This window comes from Calidris pugnax, unplaced genomic scaffold (genome assembly GCF_001431845.1).
Source record: "Calidris pugnax isolate Ruff unplaced genomic scaffold, ASM143184v1 scaffold25, whole genome shotgun sequence".
In the NCBI taxonomy this organism is placed as follows: domain Eukaryota; kingdom Metazoa; phylum Chordata; class Aves; order Charadriiformes; family Scolopacidae; genus Calidris; species Calidris pugnax.
The window spans coordinates 7,840,700-7,857,458 of NW_015090805.1; the positions used below are offsets into that span (position 1 = coordinate 7,840,700).

Consider the following 16,759-nt stretch of genomic DNA (forward strand, 5'->3'; position numbering starts at 1 on the left):
GGAGGACACCATGGTGGCCGCTGACTGCTGGACCCTGCGGCCCTGTCCCCGTCCCCTCCTCACGCACACCCACCAATCCTTCCCCCACCCCACCCGCCATCGCGGCCGTCTCCGGCGGGCCCCGGAGCCCTTTATGGGCCCTCCGCGGAGAAGCAGCAGCGGCGGCAGCGGCCGGCACTCACCTCACCGAGGGCCGTAGCGGCGGCGGCGGTGGTGGCGGCGGCGGCGTTGAAGCCATGGTGGGCTGAAGCGTGCGGCTGTGCGTGTCGGCGGGCTCGGGGCCGGTGGGGGTGGGCGGGAGCGATGCCATTGGTCTCCATGGAGCGGGGCCTCCGCCACCCCGTGTGCCGAACGCGGGCGGGCGGGCAGCGCCTTAGCAGGGGGGCCTGCCCGCAGCCGAGTGCTGCATCACCGGGCCCGGCGCGGCGCGGCGCTGCCCTCACTCACCGAGCGGCTGCTCCATGCGAACGGCGCCCTCCCCCTCCGCCAGCCCGCCCGCCCCGGCAGCCAGGCGCCCCGGCGGTGACACGCACCATGTGCTTCGGGGGGCTGGCGGCGGGGACGGGCGAGGTGGGAGAAAAAAAATTGAATTAAAAAAAAGGAACAAAGGGAAGAGGAGGAAAATGTCGCCCGCCGATAAATAGATTACACCTGAGGGGGGAAAATCGTTTTTTCCCGGCCGCCGTCCCCTTCGTGCCGCCCCCAAAACCGATTCTCAAGTCTCTATGCGTCTAAATAACGACTTTGTCATCCCCACGCCTGTAAAAACAGAATAATCTTACAACTGGAAGGCTGTTCCCCCGTACAGTTTCTTCTGGTGTCATGAAGTAGTAACTTGGGGAGGGTGGGTTATTTCAGTTGACCTGAAATAAATTTAAAATACCTCAAAACCGTTTAATTGCTGCAGGGGTCTATATTTGCAACATCAGCCTCAAGTGCAATGTGGTTTAATAATCATTTTCAAGCCCTGTTAAAAGCAGCGTTGTTCTTTACTGTGTATTGCTGGGAGGTGGTCTGCCTTAATACAAACTTCACAAAAATTATGGATTTGATATTTGGATCAATTTACTTACTTTTAGGTCACGGTGGATTTATTATGATAGAAAGCAGTTATATTTAAGAGGCCCTTTTACAAATAACCTATGCCTTCCTTGCCTTGCCAATGCTCATATATTTTAAATCTTAATATAGAATACTATATATAATTTCTGGTATTCAATGAGCTAAAGATTGAAGATGTTTCACTTGAGCGATTTCAGACATACTTGGATTCCCCTGATGCAAATGGCCTTGTCTAGACCAGGCATGCTTTTACCCAGACAGAAGTAGTGATGCTCTACATAGGCATAATCATAGAATCATACAATAATTTAGGTTGGAAAAGACCCTTGGGATCATCGAGTCCAACCATCAACCCTACTCTACAAAGTTCTCCCCTACACCATATCCCCTAACACCACATCTAAATGACTTATAAGGTCACTAGTAGGGGACTTGCCGTAACAACAAAGCTGCAAAGGCTTTCAGCATGATATATGATATCGTAACTCACCCCTTCCCAGCAAAACTATATATACACAAGAGAAGGGCAGGTTTGACTGGCGTTAACTTAGCCTACATTAGGGGTTTCGGACCCAAAAAAAGCCGTTGCAGGCAGAGGTGGCACTTCTGGTGCTGGCCAAGGAGAACGCACATAGTGGACCTACCTACCCTCAGGGAAAGGACCCATTTCGACTGCAGCTAATTCATTCAAAGTAGCTTAACTACACTGATATCACGACCACTGTAGACCTCCAACTATACAAGGAAAGTTGTGAAGAAAGGTACCAAAAAAAAAAAAAAGCCAGGGAAGGATTTTAGCATGTGCTGGTTCTCTAAAAATTAACCTGGACAAAGTCAAAACTACAAAAATCACTGTTCACAGAAATGAGGCTCCACGGGAAAATAACTATTCCTGCTCTCCCTCCCTGTTTGCTGTAAAAAATTCACAACTCCACAGTTAAACACCTTCACTCAGTTATGTGTTAGGTAGTTTTCAGATTAATTAAATGAAGTATTTTACTTTCATCTTGTTGAGGCCAGTGATTGTTGCTGATACATTCAGTGTTCAATTTGTAAGCTTAGTATTATGAGACTGCACTAATAGCAGTTCTGCTGCAATCCTAAATACTACTTAAAGAGCATTTATTCATGTGACTGTTCCCTTTTAAAGCAAGAGTCAAAGGTGTGCTTAAATATGCAAACAACATTTATTAAGCTGGTGTTTCATAAGCTAATATACAAAGAGCGGTGAGGTTTTCACATTGTAGCTCCTGGGGTGGGGGAAGCAGAAACTACCGATCAAATCCGTTTTTACTAACTAACAGCACCGTTGCACAACTGTAACGCTAAATTGGATTTCATAATCCAATTTTCATAAACCGATGGTTTCATAAAGTAGAAAGTTCAGTGTGGCACAAGGTAAGGCGCTGCTCTTACCCAGCACTTAAAAGGAGCATGGAAACAAACCCAATCTTTGCACAGTCCCAGCCAGCCAGCTTCATAAACTGTTACCTTTACCCGCTGGAGCGATACTTTACTTCCTAGATAAAGTAAAAACAGTAACCTACACATAGGCCGTGTTTTTAGGCCGGCTCTAGCACCTTCCCGGCCCGGCCCCCGGAGGCAGCAGCCGCCCTGGGCGGAAGATATTTCTAGACTTGAAGCAATTTACGTGCAAAAGCCAATTAGCGCGTCCGCAAACGGACACATTGATCTCTGCTTTCCCTCCCTCCTTCCTTCCTTCTTTCCCGCCCGCCCCGCTTTCCCGGCCCCCGCCCCCGGTCCCGGGCCGACCCGCCGCCGCCATCATGCCGCGGGGCCCCCTGGGTACTGTAGTTTTCGGCAGCGGCGCGGCGGAGGATGCTTTCCCGCTCCTTAAAATTCCCCTGAAGGAAAGTAAGTTTTTCTTTTCGCTCTGGAGAAGGGCGCGTTCCGCCAGCCGCTCGGTCTGGGTGTCGCTCCCATGGCCAGCCTCCCGCCACCGGGCCGTGAAGCAGCGGCAGTGAGGTAGGGGCGAGGCGGCGGCGGCGGTGGGGCCATGTGCTCCCCCGCTGCCCGAGCGGTAAAATGGCGGCCCGGCATGGCCCGGCGTCTTCCAGCTGGGCTCTGCGACCCCCAGCCTGCCGCGGGCAGCCGGTCTCGCCTGAAGGCCCGGGCGGCTTCGGTTTATCCCGGGTCCTGCCCTGACCCGCCGCGATGGAGGTGGAGGGGCTTGTGAGGACGTGGTTGCGATCGGCTGTCGTGTTCAGCCCAATATCTGTTTTAACTGCGTGTCTTCTGGCTGGATTTACTCCCGGGGAGCTTGATGTGTAGCGTTTTTAAATGTACTGCACTTTAAAATATTTTAAAACGCACGTGGCTTTTATTTCTACTTTTTTTTTTTTTTTTCCTTCTCTGCTCTGTTTGGCTTTGAAAAAGTGGTGAAATATTTGCTTTAAAGTAAATATTAAACTTTTAACGTCTCTTGTTTTGGACTTTGACTCACTTTGATTTTTTTTTTTCCCCTGCTGTTTGCGAAGTTGGGGGCTTACCAACTTTAACATTGTCCCTCTATCTTTTTTTTTTTTCCTTTATCCATCTATCTATTAATCTACTTGAAATTCATGTGCAGAGTTAGTACTTAATTCACTATGTTGTGTGTATAACTGAAATAGCGATGCAGAAAACACGTTTCTCCCCCCTCCCACCCCAGTTCATTCTGGTTCTCACCCAGTAGCTTCTGCTGAGGCTTCGGTGGTGAAGCTTCCAGCTTCCTACATAGCATTTGATGTGTCAAAATTTAGTACTTTGGGGAGGGTGATAAAACTTCTAAGGCCTGTGTATTTTTAGTAGTGGAACATATTTTTTTTTGCCCAGGAAATGCACAGTCCAGCCCTTTGGAGGATCACACTGGGAGGCAAGACACCTGCCTCCCAGATCCTCAGCTCAGGCCATGAAAGGCATAAATTGTACTCTCCGCTCTGATTCAGGCCCTCACCATGATGCTCCAGTTTCTGCAGGGGTGAAACACAGATACTAAACATGATTTTTCATGTCTTAGTTTGTTCTTTTTGAAGTGGTTTGATAGACCACACTATATGGCCAGGCGGGAGCCAGGAATAAGTCCTAAATAAAACAGATGAGCAAAAGAAGCTTATTTAAACCCAAAGCTATAACTAAAACCATAGTTGCCTCCTGATTCTGGAGGCCTCTGAGCTCCTTATGCAGCTCTTTATGGTACTGAAAACAGGAAATCCGAAGTTCTCTAAGGCACACTGTTTTCCTTCAGGATGAGCCTAATGCTGCCTTATCCTAAACTTGCAGTTCCGTCATCATATTTTGGCAGTTTAGGTGTCATGGCTGTTTGTTTCTGTACCTTCCATCTCACCAGCAGAGCTGCCTGCATAGTCCACGCAGTGAATTCCCTCTGGAAACTGATCTGTGTAGGAAAAAGATGTGGAGAGACGTGGACCTCTTCCCTTCCCCAGCCCTCATTTGATTCTCTGGTCCAACTTGCCCTGTGACCATGAACGGGCTGGGGCAAGAGGTGGGAATGAGCAGTTGGGTGAGAAGTTAAATTGTGAAGCAGCCTTTGCCACCAATCGCGTTATGGTCCCTGGAACAGTCGAGATGATCTGAGGATGCTGTGCCCAGGACAGCTGGGCTGATGAGCACTCAGCTGCAGCAAAAACCAAGCTCTTTTCACGTTCTCTGCCTGCCACCTTCTGCTGCTGTTTCCCTTGTACTGGCAGGGGTGATAACTTCATCCTTTAGTGAGTTAGTTTAGCTCACTAAGCTGGCAGAAAAGTATTTCCTTTGTATGTGCAAATATATGTTAATATATAGTTACTTTACTGCATTCGTTACTGTTGTAGTGTTAGTTTTCCAGCATTATTGGCTACCTGATCCAAGTAACTGCGCACTCACTCTTGGCACACAGCGGTGGGAGAGGGAAGGAGAGACTGGAGGTGGAGAAGTTGGTGGGACCAATGGGAAGCTGCACTGGCAAAGGGCAGTGTGAGCCAATTGTGAAACACCAGTCAGTGAACCTGCAGCTCGTGCATTTCAGCCTCCGGTTGGTCTCCAAGCTTGAATGGGGTCCAGCAGTTGGTGAAGGTTCACCAAGAATGCCAGCTTGGAGTTCACCTCATGTGGACTGAGAACTGTGTACACTCCTGGTGTGCAGCAGGCTCTTAAGAAAGGACAATGATTAGTGTTGATTTGGAAAGCAGAAGAGCAGGGGTCACCTGAGGGGGTCTAGGACCACGCAATTTAGCTCTGGCGAGTTCAAAAGCCAAGTAAAGGATGGCAGGTTCTTGGGAGGGAGTATGGCAGCAGGCTAGCTGTTGGGAGGAGGAAGTCCTAGGTTTTGACTTCTCCAAGTGGTTCTTTCAATATTTTATCCCATTTACAGGTCTGTGAAATAAAAACAAACGCACGTATAAATGGTCCCATCTGCTAGGGCTAGAACCTAATACTACACTCAGTTGGGTGGCAGCTGAATTGCACTGTCTTCCCAGTTTTGTGTTCTTGTTATGTCGTGTGAGTCTTCCTTTCTTTTCCTGTCTGGCTTCAAGAGGAATGAACCTTCTCTAGTCCAAAGCCAAGTGATAAGAGCTCTTGTCTAGGGACTGGGAGGTGTGGGTTTGAACCATCTCGGTGACACTGGACTTGGGATCTTTGTGTTTGGGGTGAGTGCTGTCACTGCTGGGCCATTTGGTAGCCTAAGGTCTAGGAAAGGTAGGAGTTAAGACTTTCCTGGCAAGGGCCATATCCTTTGCATAAAGAAACTTGAATGTCTACATCACATTTCCTGAATCCCAGTGTTGGGAAGCTAAGATATTGCAGCTTTTAAATAGGCTGTAGCTAAGGTTAGGTGTTAGGGGTGTAGTGATAGAGTGGATTGCTGCTGCCTGAAAGGCAGGTCTTGACCTGACTCATCTCCCCTGTCCCATTCATTCACTGTTAGTGTCTCTAGACATTGGTTCATTGCACTTCAAACCAGTTCAGCTTACAGAAATATGGTTTGTATTGTTGGGTTTTTTTGCTTAAGTTAGTGTTATGAAATCTCAGTGAATTGACTATGCTCCACTGGGAAGGGAAGGGAAGGGAAGGGAAGGGAAGGGAAGGGAAGGGGGATGCTGCACAAGACAAGGGTTTAAATATATCTATGTGTTACCATTGTCGCTCCACCCTCAGCTCAGATTTTGTTGAAACTCAGACACTAAAAAGTATATTTTTAAGCTACTTTGTTTTGTGGCACCTTTTTCACACAGGTTTTCAGTATTTGGTGTGTTTGGCTCACCAAAGCAAAACACACTCCACCCAGGTATCTCAATCAAAGAACACAGAGAAACCCAACAGCACTAGAACTTAATTAAAAAAAAAATATATATACTGTCTGAAGCAGTGAGCTGCCACCAGCTGCAACCCTTTACTGTTTGTGCTATATTGCACAGATCTTATTTTAATTGCACCTTTTTGCTCCTTTAGTTAGGGGTGAGGTAATAAGGCAATGGCTTATTACAAGACTCCACCTCGTTGAGATAAAATATTTAGGTAACTTGCACCACACACTTATGATACGAAACTGAAACTTGGGAAGAAATTGCTTAAGGAGTTTACATTTTCTTATAAAATTTTCTTCATAAATGCAACCAAGGAGCTCAGTCTGTGCACGGGATCAGTTTGAGGAGAAGTTAGTGGTTCCTGTTAAAAGGGAAGGGACAGCAACTGAGCTTAGCAACCTCATCTTACTTCTACCTGTATTTGACATCTCACCATGCTTTGTGGAGTCAGGATGGAGAAAGCTATCAGACACTGTTGAGTTTGCCTTCTTACTTTATTTTCTCTGTTCCGCAGGCCCTGACCTAGTGGAAGAGTTGCCCGACTTCTTGGTGAGCCCTGCCTTTTGTGGAGGATAAAGGTCTCTGCTGACTTACTGCTGGCAACTTCCAGAGGGATAGGCTCTGGAAATCAGCTTGTCTTCACTCTGTCATCCTGTCCTCTCCTCGTGGATACATGGAGTGATTAGCTTGTTTCTGCTTTCCTGTTCTTATTTCCTTTAAGGACCTAGTGATAGACCCTTGCCTGAAATGGCACCTGTCTTAATTTTAAAACATCTTTTAAACAAACGTATCTTCCTTCTTTACGATAGCAGACAATGGTTGCTTAAGGTAATTATGTACCACATTTTGCAGTCTTTGGGGAGTTTTAGGATTTTACTTACTGCTTCCAAAAAAACCCTGAGTGTGTGGTAATGCTCACAGAAGAAACATCTACCTTGTGAATGGCTTTTGGTCTTTTGAGAACAAATTTTTGACTCCTGGATTTGTGGCAAAATAAAAAGAAATGTCATCTCTTGGAATTTTCGTTTTTAATGCAAGGTACTGCTGGGCAGCAGAGGGCCTACACAGCATCTTTCTATGTCAGTGTGAAAAAGAAAGGCTGCAACTGCTAGATTTGAGCCTCCTAAACTGGGATTCCCACCAGAAGTTCTTCTCAAGCTACATCCCTAAATAAAAGTTGCTAGGATACCACTTGTGGGATGCACAAATAACGCTGAGTTTCAAAAGAAATGGCTGAAAGGCTGAAACTTGTTTTTTACTCACATTTTGTTATAAAATGGTTAAATTTTATTTGAACATATGATATATAGCTTGTTCTGTTTACCTGCTCCCATATAAAACTTTATGCCTTTTTTTTTTTTTTCCAGCTGACAGTAGTATTAGGATATATTACTTTTGGGGAAAAAAGGAAGTGATTATTTGAGTTGCCAGCATGGTGAGTTACGTTAGCTGGCAACAGTATCACTGGATCTTCAAGCCTGTCGTACTACTTTTAAGCTGTAGGCTTAATGGAGTGTGAATGTGCATCATGCACCTTATTCTTCCATACTATTGAAATACATAGGACTATGCATAGCGTCGGTTTTATGCATAGCAAAAATGTGTAGCCTCATTTTTAGATAAAAAGAGAATGTTTAGAATCTGATTAGTAAACAGTTTTTAACTGCAAAACAAAAAAAATACCTGGAATGGGACGGAATTTATTTTACATGTTTAGAAACAACAGGACGTGCTTCTTCTGCTCTGCAGACTTTTTGCTTCTCACTCCTAGACCACTTGTATGCAAGTTTCTGTCCCCTCTTCCCAGCAGGAATGGCAGGACTTTCCCGTTCATTGGTTAACTGCACAATGTCGTCAATGGGGCGGTAATATTGGGACAGGGGTACTACATTTTAACCAGAGATTGCTTATCTCCTTTCTCTTTGTGCATCTGAACTCTTGACTACTCCTTTACTCAGATTGGCAGCACGTAGGATAAGAGTAAGTATGTTCTCTGTTCAGGTTTGAATCTCTGCACTCAGTTCTGAGGTACTTGTAAGAAAATGTTGTAATGTGTATAGTTCAAATTATTATTGATAAAATTGACCTTAAAATTATTATTTAATGATGACTGTCTGTGGACAGCACTGGAGACATGCTTATTTGGTTTAACATTGATGTAGGACATAGCTGCCTGCTACATGATAAATGTTTATTCTTTTATATTGGATTCTTTTGTCCTAGGTAACTGTCTTTAAATCATCCCTTTGTTGTCACTAGCTTCTTTTATCTTATCTTTTTGCTTGATTTGTAATTTAAAAAAAGGTTTAGTATAACTTGCCACCCTGAATACACATACCATAACTGATAATTTTTACCCCAACTTTTTTTTTTTTTTTTTACTGTAAGTAATCCTGGAGTTTTGTAATGAAAATATCTCTGCAATTTTGCAACATGTATATTTTGTGAAACACTGGTGATTAGAAAGCTATTGGCCTCCCCCGACCTGACACTAAAATTAAATTTTAACTCTAGTGTGTTTAGTTCATACTGAACAACTCAATGTTAATTTTCTGTGGTTTATCTTCTATTCGTATTTGTTTTGTCTTTATTCTGACTGAATGTTTTACCTAAAAATATTACTCTTCTTTGTTAATGGATTGAAAGATGTTGTTAAGTGGCATAGGAGTACCTTCTAAAACACATGTAGGCTTTTCCTGTCTGAAGTTTATTACAGAGGACTTGTATGTAAAAAAGTCAGGCTCACCATGCACATTGCATAGCGCCCTCAGAGCAGAAGCTGTTTCCCACAAAGTCCAGGTCCTCAGGAAGGACAGGTTTCTCCAGGGTTGATTCAAGTCAAACCGTAGCAGCTGACATGGGGGGGAGGCACACGCCCCTGCCTTATCAGTTGGTTGAAAATCTGTTTTCTGCCCTATTTGCCTTTCCCTTACAAATCTGTTGGGTTTTTGTTTTTTTTTTTTTACTTTTCTTTAAGATGTGCTTTGTGCTAGTTGTCCTCTCTTGTCCTGCCGCAAAGGAGGGGGACCGCAGAGGAGTTCTGACTTCCCGCTGCTCTTGGAAATGGAGCTGTCACCTGTGTGTATTCAAGCTGCATCGTGTGTCAGAGTGTTTTTTTTTATTTTTCCTCTGAGCTCTCCTTGGCAGGCTCCGCAGGCTTAGGCAAGCACAGGTCAATGACCAGCCGCTTGATGGAAGAGGCACAGGGAGTGACCAAGGGTTGCATGTTGCGTGTGCTGGGATTTCAGCAGGGAGACTCGTTGTTCCTTTTGATTTAAACTCTTATCTGGGCTGTGTTCCTTCCCCGGGATGAATGGGAAGCGATTCGTACAGCAGAGGAGACACAACAGGCCTCTTCGCTGGCCATTTGTGGCCAAAACAGATTGTGCTGTTTTCCACCTGATAATCATTTTCTTTATTCTCAGTACTTAAAATGCTTTAAGCCATTTTTTATAGGTTTAGATTGTTATTTTGCATCTGTTACGATTCAAAGCTTTTAGATTATTTTCTGCAAGTAGCGCATGCTGCATTTGGGCTTAGGACCAACTACCAATTTGTAGCTGCTCACTGTCTGCTTCACTGAATAGATTCTTCAGGGACTGTTTGACTTCTCTGAGTAAAACTCACTTTAACCAGAGCAGTGGCATCGCTTGTGTATGTAGTTTATATATAGTTGGACTAGTGTGACTCTAACAGCTAATTCTTTGAATAGCTTAGGAGACTGGCCTTTGCTTTTCAAGGAACTCCAAATAAAGAAATACGTACCTATTTTATTTCTTTACTTACTGTTTTCTGAATTCCAGTGCATTTTTTTCAGCATAAGTGAACTCTTCTATTCTCTTGCTAGTTGCATGGTATCGTTATTGGGATGGTGATTCTGAGGTGACCTACATCAGTAAATACGTAGAGAATACACATAGAAGCAAACATGCCTTGAAAAGCAAAGGCTAACTCTCAGAGCTACTCAAAGAAAAAATTGTAATACAGAAATCAATCCAATGTGTACACACACACATAATGCCATAGGGAGGGCGAAACTGAGGGAGTTAATTTCAGGTTTTTTTTTGCGACCATTTTATTTTCAAACTCCTGGAAAGGTTTTGGACAGTTTAAAATTATAATGCAATTGTAGCCTTCATTTATACACCTACTTTCCACAGGCCAAGAGAGCGTTTATGTGTTTTTTTAAAACTCAGTGGAATGGGAGAAAGGAGTGGATGTCTGTCCTGCAGTACCTTGTCAGAGTGAGCTCCTTTATTAATGGCACCTGGTCTTCCCTGTTGTTTGCTGATTGGTCTTCCTTGATTGTTCTGTCCTAAGGAAAGCTAGAGCTGGAAGTTCATTTCCCTGTGTCATTGCTCTTAACCTTTTTTCTGAAGTATTTAGAGCTCTTTCAGGTGTTACCTCTAAAGAGTCTTCAGTGGTCTGAAGCACTGTAATACTGTGCTCGTACAGTTTGTTTGTGCTCTTTACACACTTGGATTCTCCAGAAATTTCTAGAGGTTACAAATCACATCCCAGTCACTCATAAGAGTTTTTCCTATGTCACAGACTTCTGTATAACTTGGAGTGGTTGCCAATCTGACTAATGGAAAGCCAGGACAGATTGCCCTGCGGGTTACATCTCTGCTCTGGAACAGTTTAGTCTTTGACATTTAGTTTATATCACATCTGATTAAGTCAGTTATCTATTTTCATGTACATCTCTTTTTTCTTTTTTTTTTTTTTAAACCAACAAAACCTTTATAGAAATATCATTGCCTGAAATAAAATGACATCTTTCACCTCTGTTAGGAGTTGCATTGCACCCTGCGCTTAAACCAGTGGTCTGTGAAGCTCTTGCTTTCCTAACCTCACGCGCCTAATTCTGGCTGTTTTGCTTGTGTTCTGGTTTTATGCAGACTAATGGCCGATCGAGTGCTTGTGATTGGCAGTGGAGGGAGAGAGCATGCGCTGGCCTGGAAGTTGGCCCAGTCTCCACATGTAAAACATGTGTACGTTGCTCCAGGAAATGCAGGAACAGCTGACAATGGAAAAATTTCAAATTCAGGTAAAAAGAAAAAACACCTTTTTAAAATTTGCTAACTCAACAAGTAAGTTGTTCCATTCATCAATCTGTTAATATGAAAAGATTATTATTATTATTATTATTACTATTTTTTTAGGTTCTAGACACGTGATATAGATGGACTTAAGCAGAAAAAATGGCTGAGCATCGCCCTATGCAACTACCACTCGTCTTAAGTGATTGCAGTTGTGATAGCTTTGGCAGTGGAGGATGCAGCCAAAACTCCATCTGCCTGATGCCCATTCCTCTGGGAATACAGTTCAGGATAGCTCCTGTGGGTCTGGAAGGGAACACTATGGAAGGGGTGATGGTTTCTCTTGGTGTGCTGCAGTTCGGCAACTGGTTGGTGAACAGCTGAAAAGTGCCTGCAGCAAATGCCAGCACCTCTAGGAGAGAGGCAGAGCTTTGAGCACTAAATTCATTACTGTATCCTCAGAAGTGCATTGAACTCTGTGATCCCTACAAGCTTTGATGAGAATACTTTCTCGCCTGAACTGTTCAGCCTTTGAAAAATGATAATTTCTATGTCTTGGTGATCTTAAGAAGTTAAGGTTCTTTTTAAACATTTCTCTCTTAGTATTGACTACCTGGTTTGAGTTTCTGGCTTAATGTGTTAAGCTCTGACTGGTTGTAATTGAAACGATTCATACTTACTAGTTTTGAGAAATTAAGCTTAAGGTATTTCAAATTGGGCATCCAAAATTACATGCTGTGTTTTAAAAAAAATACTAGTCTGAGGTGCTTGCCTGGAGGCATGCAGTGAATCAGTACAAAACCAGGGGTAATTACTTAGAGATTTCTGTCTTCTGTCCTTTATAACAGATCCCAAATTAGGTACTTTAAAGACTGACTTTAAGTTTCCACTTCAAAACATGTGATAACATACGGAATTACAGTTAGCACAGTGTGCAAGTGAACATGAATTATGCACATCAGTTTTCTGTATTCATATTAGTATGTGAGTAAAATCTTTTTTTGTTGCCATCTCATGTGGAAACATGAATCCTGTCAGATTCATGTACAGCAGGTAATTATCGTATTCAATTCCATTGGAATGCTTAATTACAGGCTGTTTAAAAAACTTTGTCCTTAATTTCTTTGACTAGTCACAGTATCGTGAGTAGTTTTCATTCTATTTGGTCTCTGAGGAGAGGGCCCAAGGAAGAACCTGACAGGAAAGTTGTATGTTTCCTTCTCATCCAGAAAGTCAAACAAAGGTCTTTACCCTTGTGCTAAATGGAGTCAGTGCCAGTCTGTGTGACCTGCAGAATGTTAATTTCAGTATTTTTTTTTCAAGTGGTGTCTTTTAAAAACTGCTGCAGTTTTCTCTCAGCTTGTTATTCCATAAAAAATACTGCACCCTCAACAGTGGAAAATATTAGAGCATGTGCGTAATAATGCTCAAACCAGATCCATGAAACCTACCATGTGTACTAGAATCTTTTTTTCTAGACTATGGCCTCACATGTACTTTGGGAGAGAAATCCTCAGCCAACCAGGAGGTGGGAAGAGTCTAAAATTTGTGAAGAGTTTGACTTCTTTGGTTTTTAAGTTAACTGCTCAGGCATTTTAGTCATACCACTGGGGTCTAGATTTTAACTCAGGGAAGAAAATGAAAAACACTTTTACAAAAGCGTGTGAGCCCTCTAATGTGTGAGCCTGGGCAAAAATGTGAAACTGCTACCATTGTGTCTGGTTTTTTTGTATAATCAAGGTTTGCCTCTGAAAGTTCATCTTCCCTTCATGGTTCACGAGAGTGCCTTTAATTAGCATTGCAACTCTGGTTCTTGGATAATTTCAGAAATATATGAATCTTAGCTTAAAATTACAAATAGCCTTAAATCCTTCAAACCTTGCCTGTATCCAAGTAAAAAAAAAAAGTTTTCATGCTTAATTTGAGTCAATAATGTTTCTGACAATGAAGACAGATTTAGGTTGAGTGGCTAAATATAGCTTTATATTCAATTTATATTTAATTAACAGGGCAGTTTTGGTGCCAGGAGCGTGCAGAATTGCTTTCTGAATCCAGAGATGGACAAACGCATGTCTGTGAATGGACTTTAGCATCCTAACACTTCCTTCCACCACATTTTAGCTCTCAGTGTAACGTATACTCTTAACTTTAAGCTCTAGCTTTGAAAACCTCAGTCCAAGGTCCTTCTGTCTGGTTCAAAAGGAATGTTTAGCTGTCATTTTGAGAAATGAACACAGCTACAAAAACATCCCCTTTCAGTCTATCCTAAGGAAAGTGATGTTTTGAGGAAAAGTTACAATTATGTATTAACAATGTGATTTATTCCTTTCCATTTGTTATTAGGACATTTCTACATCATGTAAATCTTGTGCCGTATTCACTGTTCATATTACTAGTAGGTCAGGCCTGCAGCACAACAGTTTGGGATGAAACGTGCAATCACCTTACGGGCTCTTTTGTTTCCCTGCTCCCCTTCACATGGATTAATCTTGTGGGCAAGAGGGATCACCCCTCTTCAGTGGCCCACCAGAGCTCCCGCTCTCTTTGGTCAGGATCTGGTGTTCTCCACCTGCTTTCACAACAGCCCTGTGGGACTAAAAAACAATATTGACCTTTACGTTAATCAGTACTTTAAAGCCAAGTGTGTTATGCTTTTGTTTTTGCTCTCTTGTGAGCCAGAGTCAATTGGCATAAATTGCACATGGAAATCAAAGGCCTTTGCATCTCCTTACTTAGAAGTGTTGGTGGAACAAAATAATTGAACTGTTAAATAGGCATCAAGGAGGTAATTTTTATTAGTCTTCATTATAGTTTTTTCCCCCACTCCACCAAACAGGCTAAATTTATAATCACAATGTAGGCTTCAGACAGTTGCTTTTATGCCATCTCTTAGGCAGAAATAGCTGCTTCTCTTGTGGAAGCAGGCAATTTATTCATATAGGATGGCAGGAGCACATCGTGTCTGTCTGTCCAGCAGAAGCAGCTGTATCACTGCCTCTCCTTTCTGTCTCTTCACTTCCCCAGAAACTAGCTGGAGGAGACCATCAGCTGCTGGTGTGCTTGACAGTATGGTCACTCACAGGAGATGACAAGATGAAACTTAGAACAAAGTAGTGCAGCTGCAAGGATGGGCTGTGCTGTGCTGTACCATGCTTCCTTTTCCAGCTTCATGCCCTGATGTGTTAGTCTCCTCCCTGCAGGGGCAGCCAATCCACCCCAGGCTGCTCTCACCACTTTTTTGGCTCTCTCTGGGTTCATGTTCCCGTCCTCAGTAGACCTTGGTTTTATTTATTCTTGATAAAAGCAGTGGAATTGCATTGCCTTTGCGTAAATCTTTTATCATGAGACTTGACATTATTGTCTTTCATGCAAGTTCTTTCTTTTGTTTACACAGTTTTTGGCATTCCAAGTATCGTCATATTAAATGTTTGTTTATGGGAAGATAACGGTCCTACAAACCTAAGACCAAATATCTTTATCCATAATTAAAGCACCTGCCCTTATTAAGTTCAGCCTAACGTATGAAAAAGTGTTCAGATTCCCCTTTGTTTCAGTGGGGTCACAGTTTAGTTTGGCAATTTTTAGCTGGCACTACAGAAAGAAAGAAAAAAAGAAAAGAAAACAGGTTGCAGTCCCACCACCAGCCACTTGTTCCTGTCCCCCAGACCATGCTGGCATGAACATGTGTAAAGCTTCGTGGGGGTCCCTATTCTGGGAAGATACTGGCTGAAAAATATATGTTGTGGGTTTTGCTTGTTTGTTTGTTTGTTTGTTTGTGCAATGCTTCTTGTGCTGGCAAATGCAACATTCCTAGAGATGAGAACAGTTTACTGCATGACAGTGTAGGGGAACCCCAAACTTACTTTCTCACCTTTGAGAGCAAGGTGGGTTGACAATGCACATCAAACTACAGCCTTCGCTTGAGGGGTTTGGTGGTGTGTTTTGGTCCAAGCCCTGTGTGTAAATCTGTGTATTAGTGTATGCCTCGCTCTTCCAGATCCACAGTGACCTGCCATTCAAGAATGTGAGGCTGGTGAAAATGCTGCTTCAGCGTTATGTGATAAATAAGTGCTATGCAATCGTGTTGAATGCAGTCTCACTGCCCTTTTATATCTTCAACAGCTATTTCAGTCAGCAATCATGCTGCGCTCGCCCAGTTCTGCAGAGATCAGGAGATCAAGCTGGTTGTGGTTGGTCCAGAGGTTCCTCTTGCTGCTGGTAAGAGAACGCAAGCTAAAAATCAGAGCTTTCATAATTTTGGAAGAAAAGTAAATTTTAGTCCCCATCTGCAGTGCACCACTCACTCAACAGTACCTGAGTGTCTTCAATAGGAATGGAAACAGATCCTCCATGGAAGTTTCCTTGAGATTCAGGCTTATGCTGTGGTGAAAATGAATTTCTGAAGGTTATTGTGTGAGCGATATAACAATTAAAATATCCTTAAATGTTCAGTTTCTTTTTAAGTGCTTGGGATTAGTAAGCGAGCTATCAAAGTGTTTCCATATAGGAACCTTAACTAGAGTTTTGATTTTCCTATGGAGTTTTCATTTTTTAAAATAATAATAATTTGAAACTCACAAAAAAAAAAAACCAAACCACATTTATGAACACTTTGATAATTTTTCTGGTTTAACCTTTTATGTGATCAACAAGTGTCATCTTCAAAAAAGACTAATCTCAACTTTTTAGCTAAAAGCTATAATAAAACAAGGAGGGATTGTCATCTCTTGCCAAATGCAGCAGACCTTCTTAGCCTTAAATATCGCAGGGTTACCTGCTTCTGATTATAGTGAAAAATACACCTAAGGCCCATCTGGTGAAGTAAAGTAGACACTGGATAGATATAAATGGCTTATCATTCCTGACATACTTGTTCCAACAAATCAGTGCATCTGTAGACGTGGACTACATGACTCCTATAAATCAGCTGGTGATTTATAAATTTTTTTTTGTCTTGCCATTTTTAGGAATTGTTGATGACTTGACAGCAGCTGGAGTAAAGTGTTTTGGTCCAACAGCAAAGGCAGCTCAGCTGGAGTCCAGTAAGAGCTTTACCAAAGCTTTTTTGGATCGTCATGAGATCCCAACTGCAAGATGGAAATCTTTTACTGATCCTAAAGCAGCATGTAACTTTATTAACAGGTAAAATTATTGTCATTTTAGAAATATATTTTTTTACAGCAATGGACAGTGTGCTACGCATCCAAAACAAACAATCAGATGTTTACTAATTCATCAGTACTTTGGGCTGTGATAGAACATCTGTAAAGGTTTTGAAGGATGATCTAACATGACACTATCACACTGCAATATATCTGATAATGAAATGGTTTTAATTTACTGCTTTTA

The 16,759-nt window shown here is 42.7% G+C and overlaps 2 protein-coding genes across 10 annotated transcripts in view; one reads left to right on the plus strand and one right to left on the minus strand.

Moving 5' to 3' along the window:
- The window catches only part of SON (SON DNA binding protein), a 40,268-nt gene extending 39,788 nt beyond the window's left edge, over positions 1 to 480 (minus strand). For 5 of the 6 annotated variants that reach the window (XR_001411478.1, XR_001411477.1, XM_014938062.1 and 2 more), the window contains exon 1: positions 183 to 480. Coding sequence is in view for 4 of the 6 variants with exons in the window: in XM_014938062.1 (XP_014793548.1) it covers positions 183 to 310 (128 nt within the window). In the remaining 2 variants the exon portion in view is untranslated. The remainder of the gene's footprint in view (positions 1 to 182) is intronic. The other variant, XM_014938061.1, reaches the window with a different exon arrangement.
- Positions 481 to 2,874: 2,394 nt separating this feature from the next.
- Positions 2,875 to 16,759, plus strand: part of GART (phosphoribosylglycinamide formyltransferase, phosphoribosylglycinamide synthetase, phosphoribosylaminoimidazole synthetase) — a 40,823-nt gene continuing 26,938 nt past the window's right edge. Inside the window, exons 1-5 of one of the 4 annotated variants that reach the window (XM_014938239.1) lie at positions 2,875 to 2,937; positions 6,883 to 6,946; positions 11,270 to 11,418; positions 15,533 to 15,628; positions 16,378 to 16,552. In XM_014938239.1, coding sequence (XP_014793725.1) covers positions 11,274 to 11,418; positions 15,533 to 15,628; positions 16,378 to 16,552 — 416 coding nt within the window. In that variant the 5' untranslated portion in view covers positions 2,875 to 2,937; positions 6,883 to 6,946; positions 11,270 to 11,273. Of the gene's footprint in view, positions 2,938 to 6,882; positions 6,947 to 8,226; positions 8,349 to 11,269; positions 11,419 to 15,532; positions 15,629 to 16,377; positions 16,553 to 16,759 lie in introns of those variants that run through there. The other 3 variants (XM_014938240.1, XM_014938238.1, XM_014938241.1) reach the window with 3 other exon arrangements.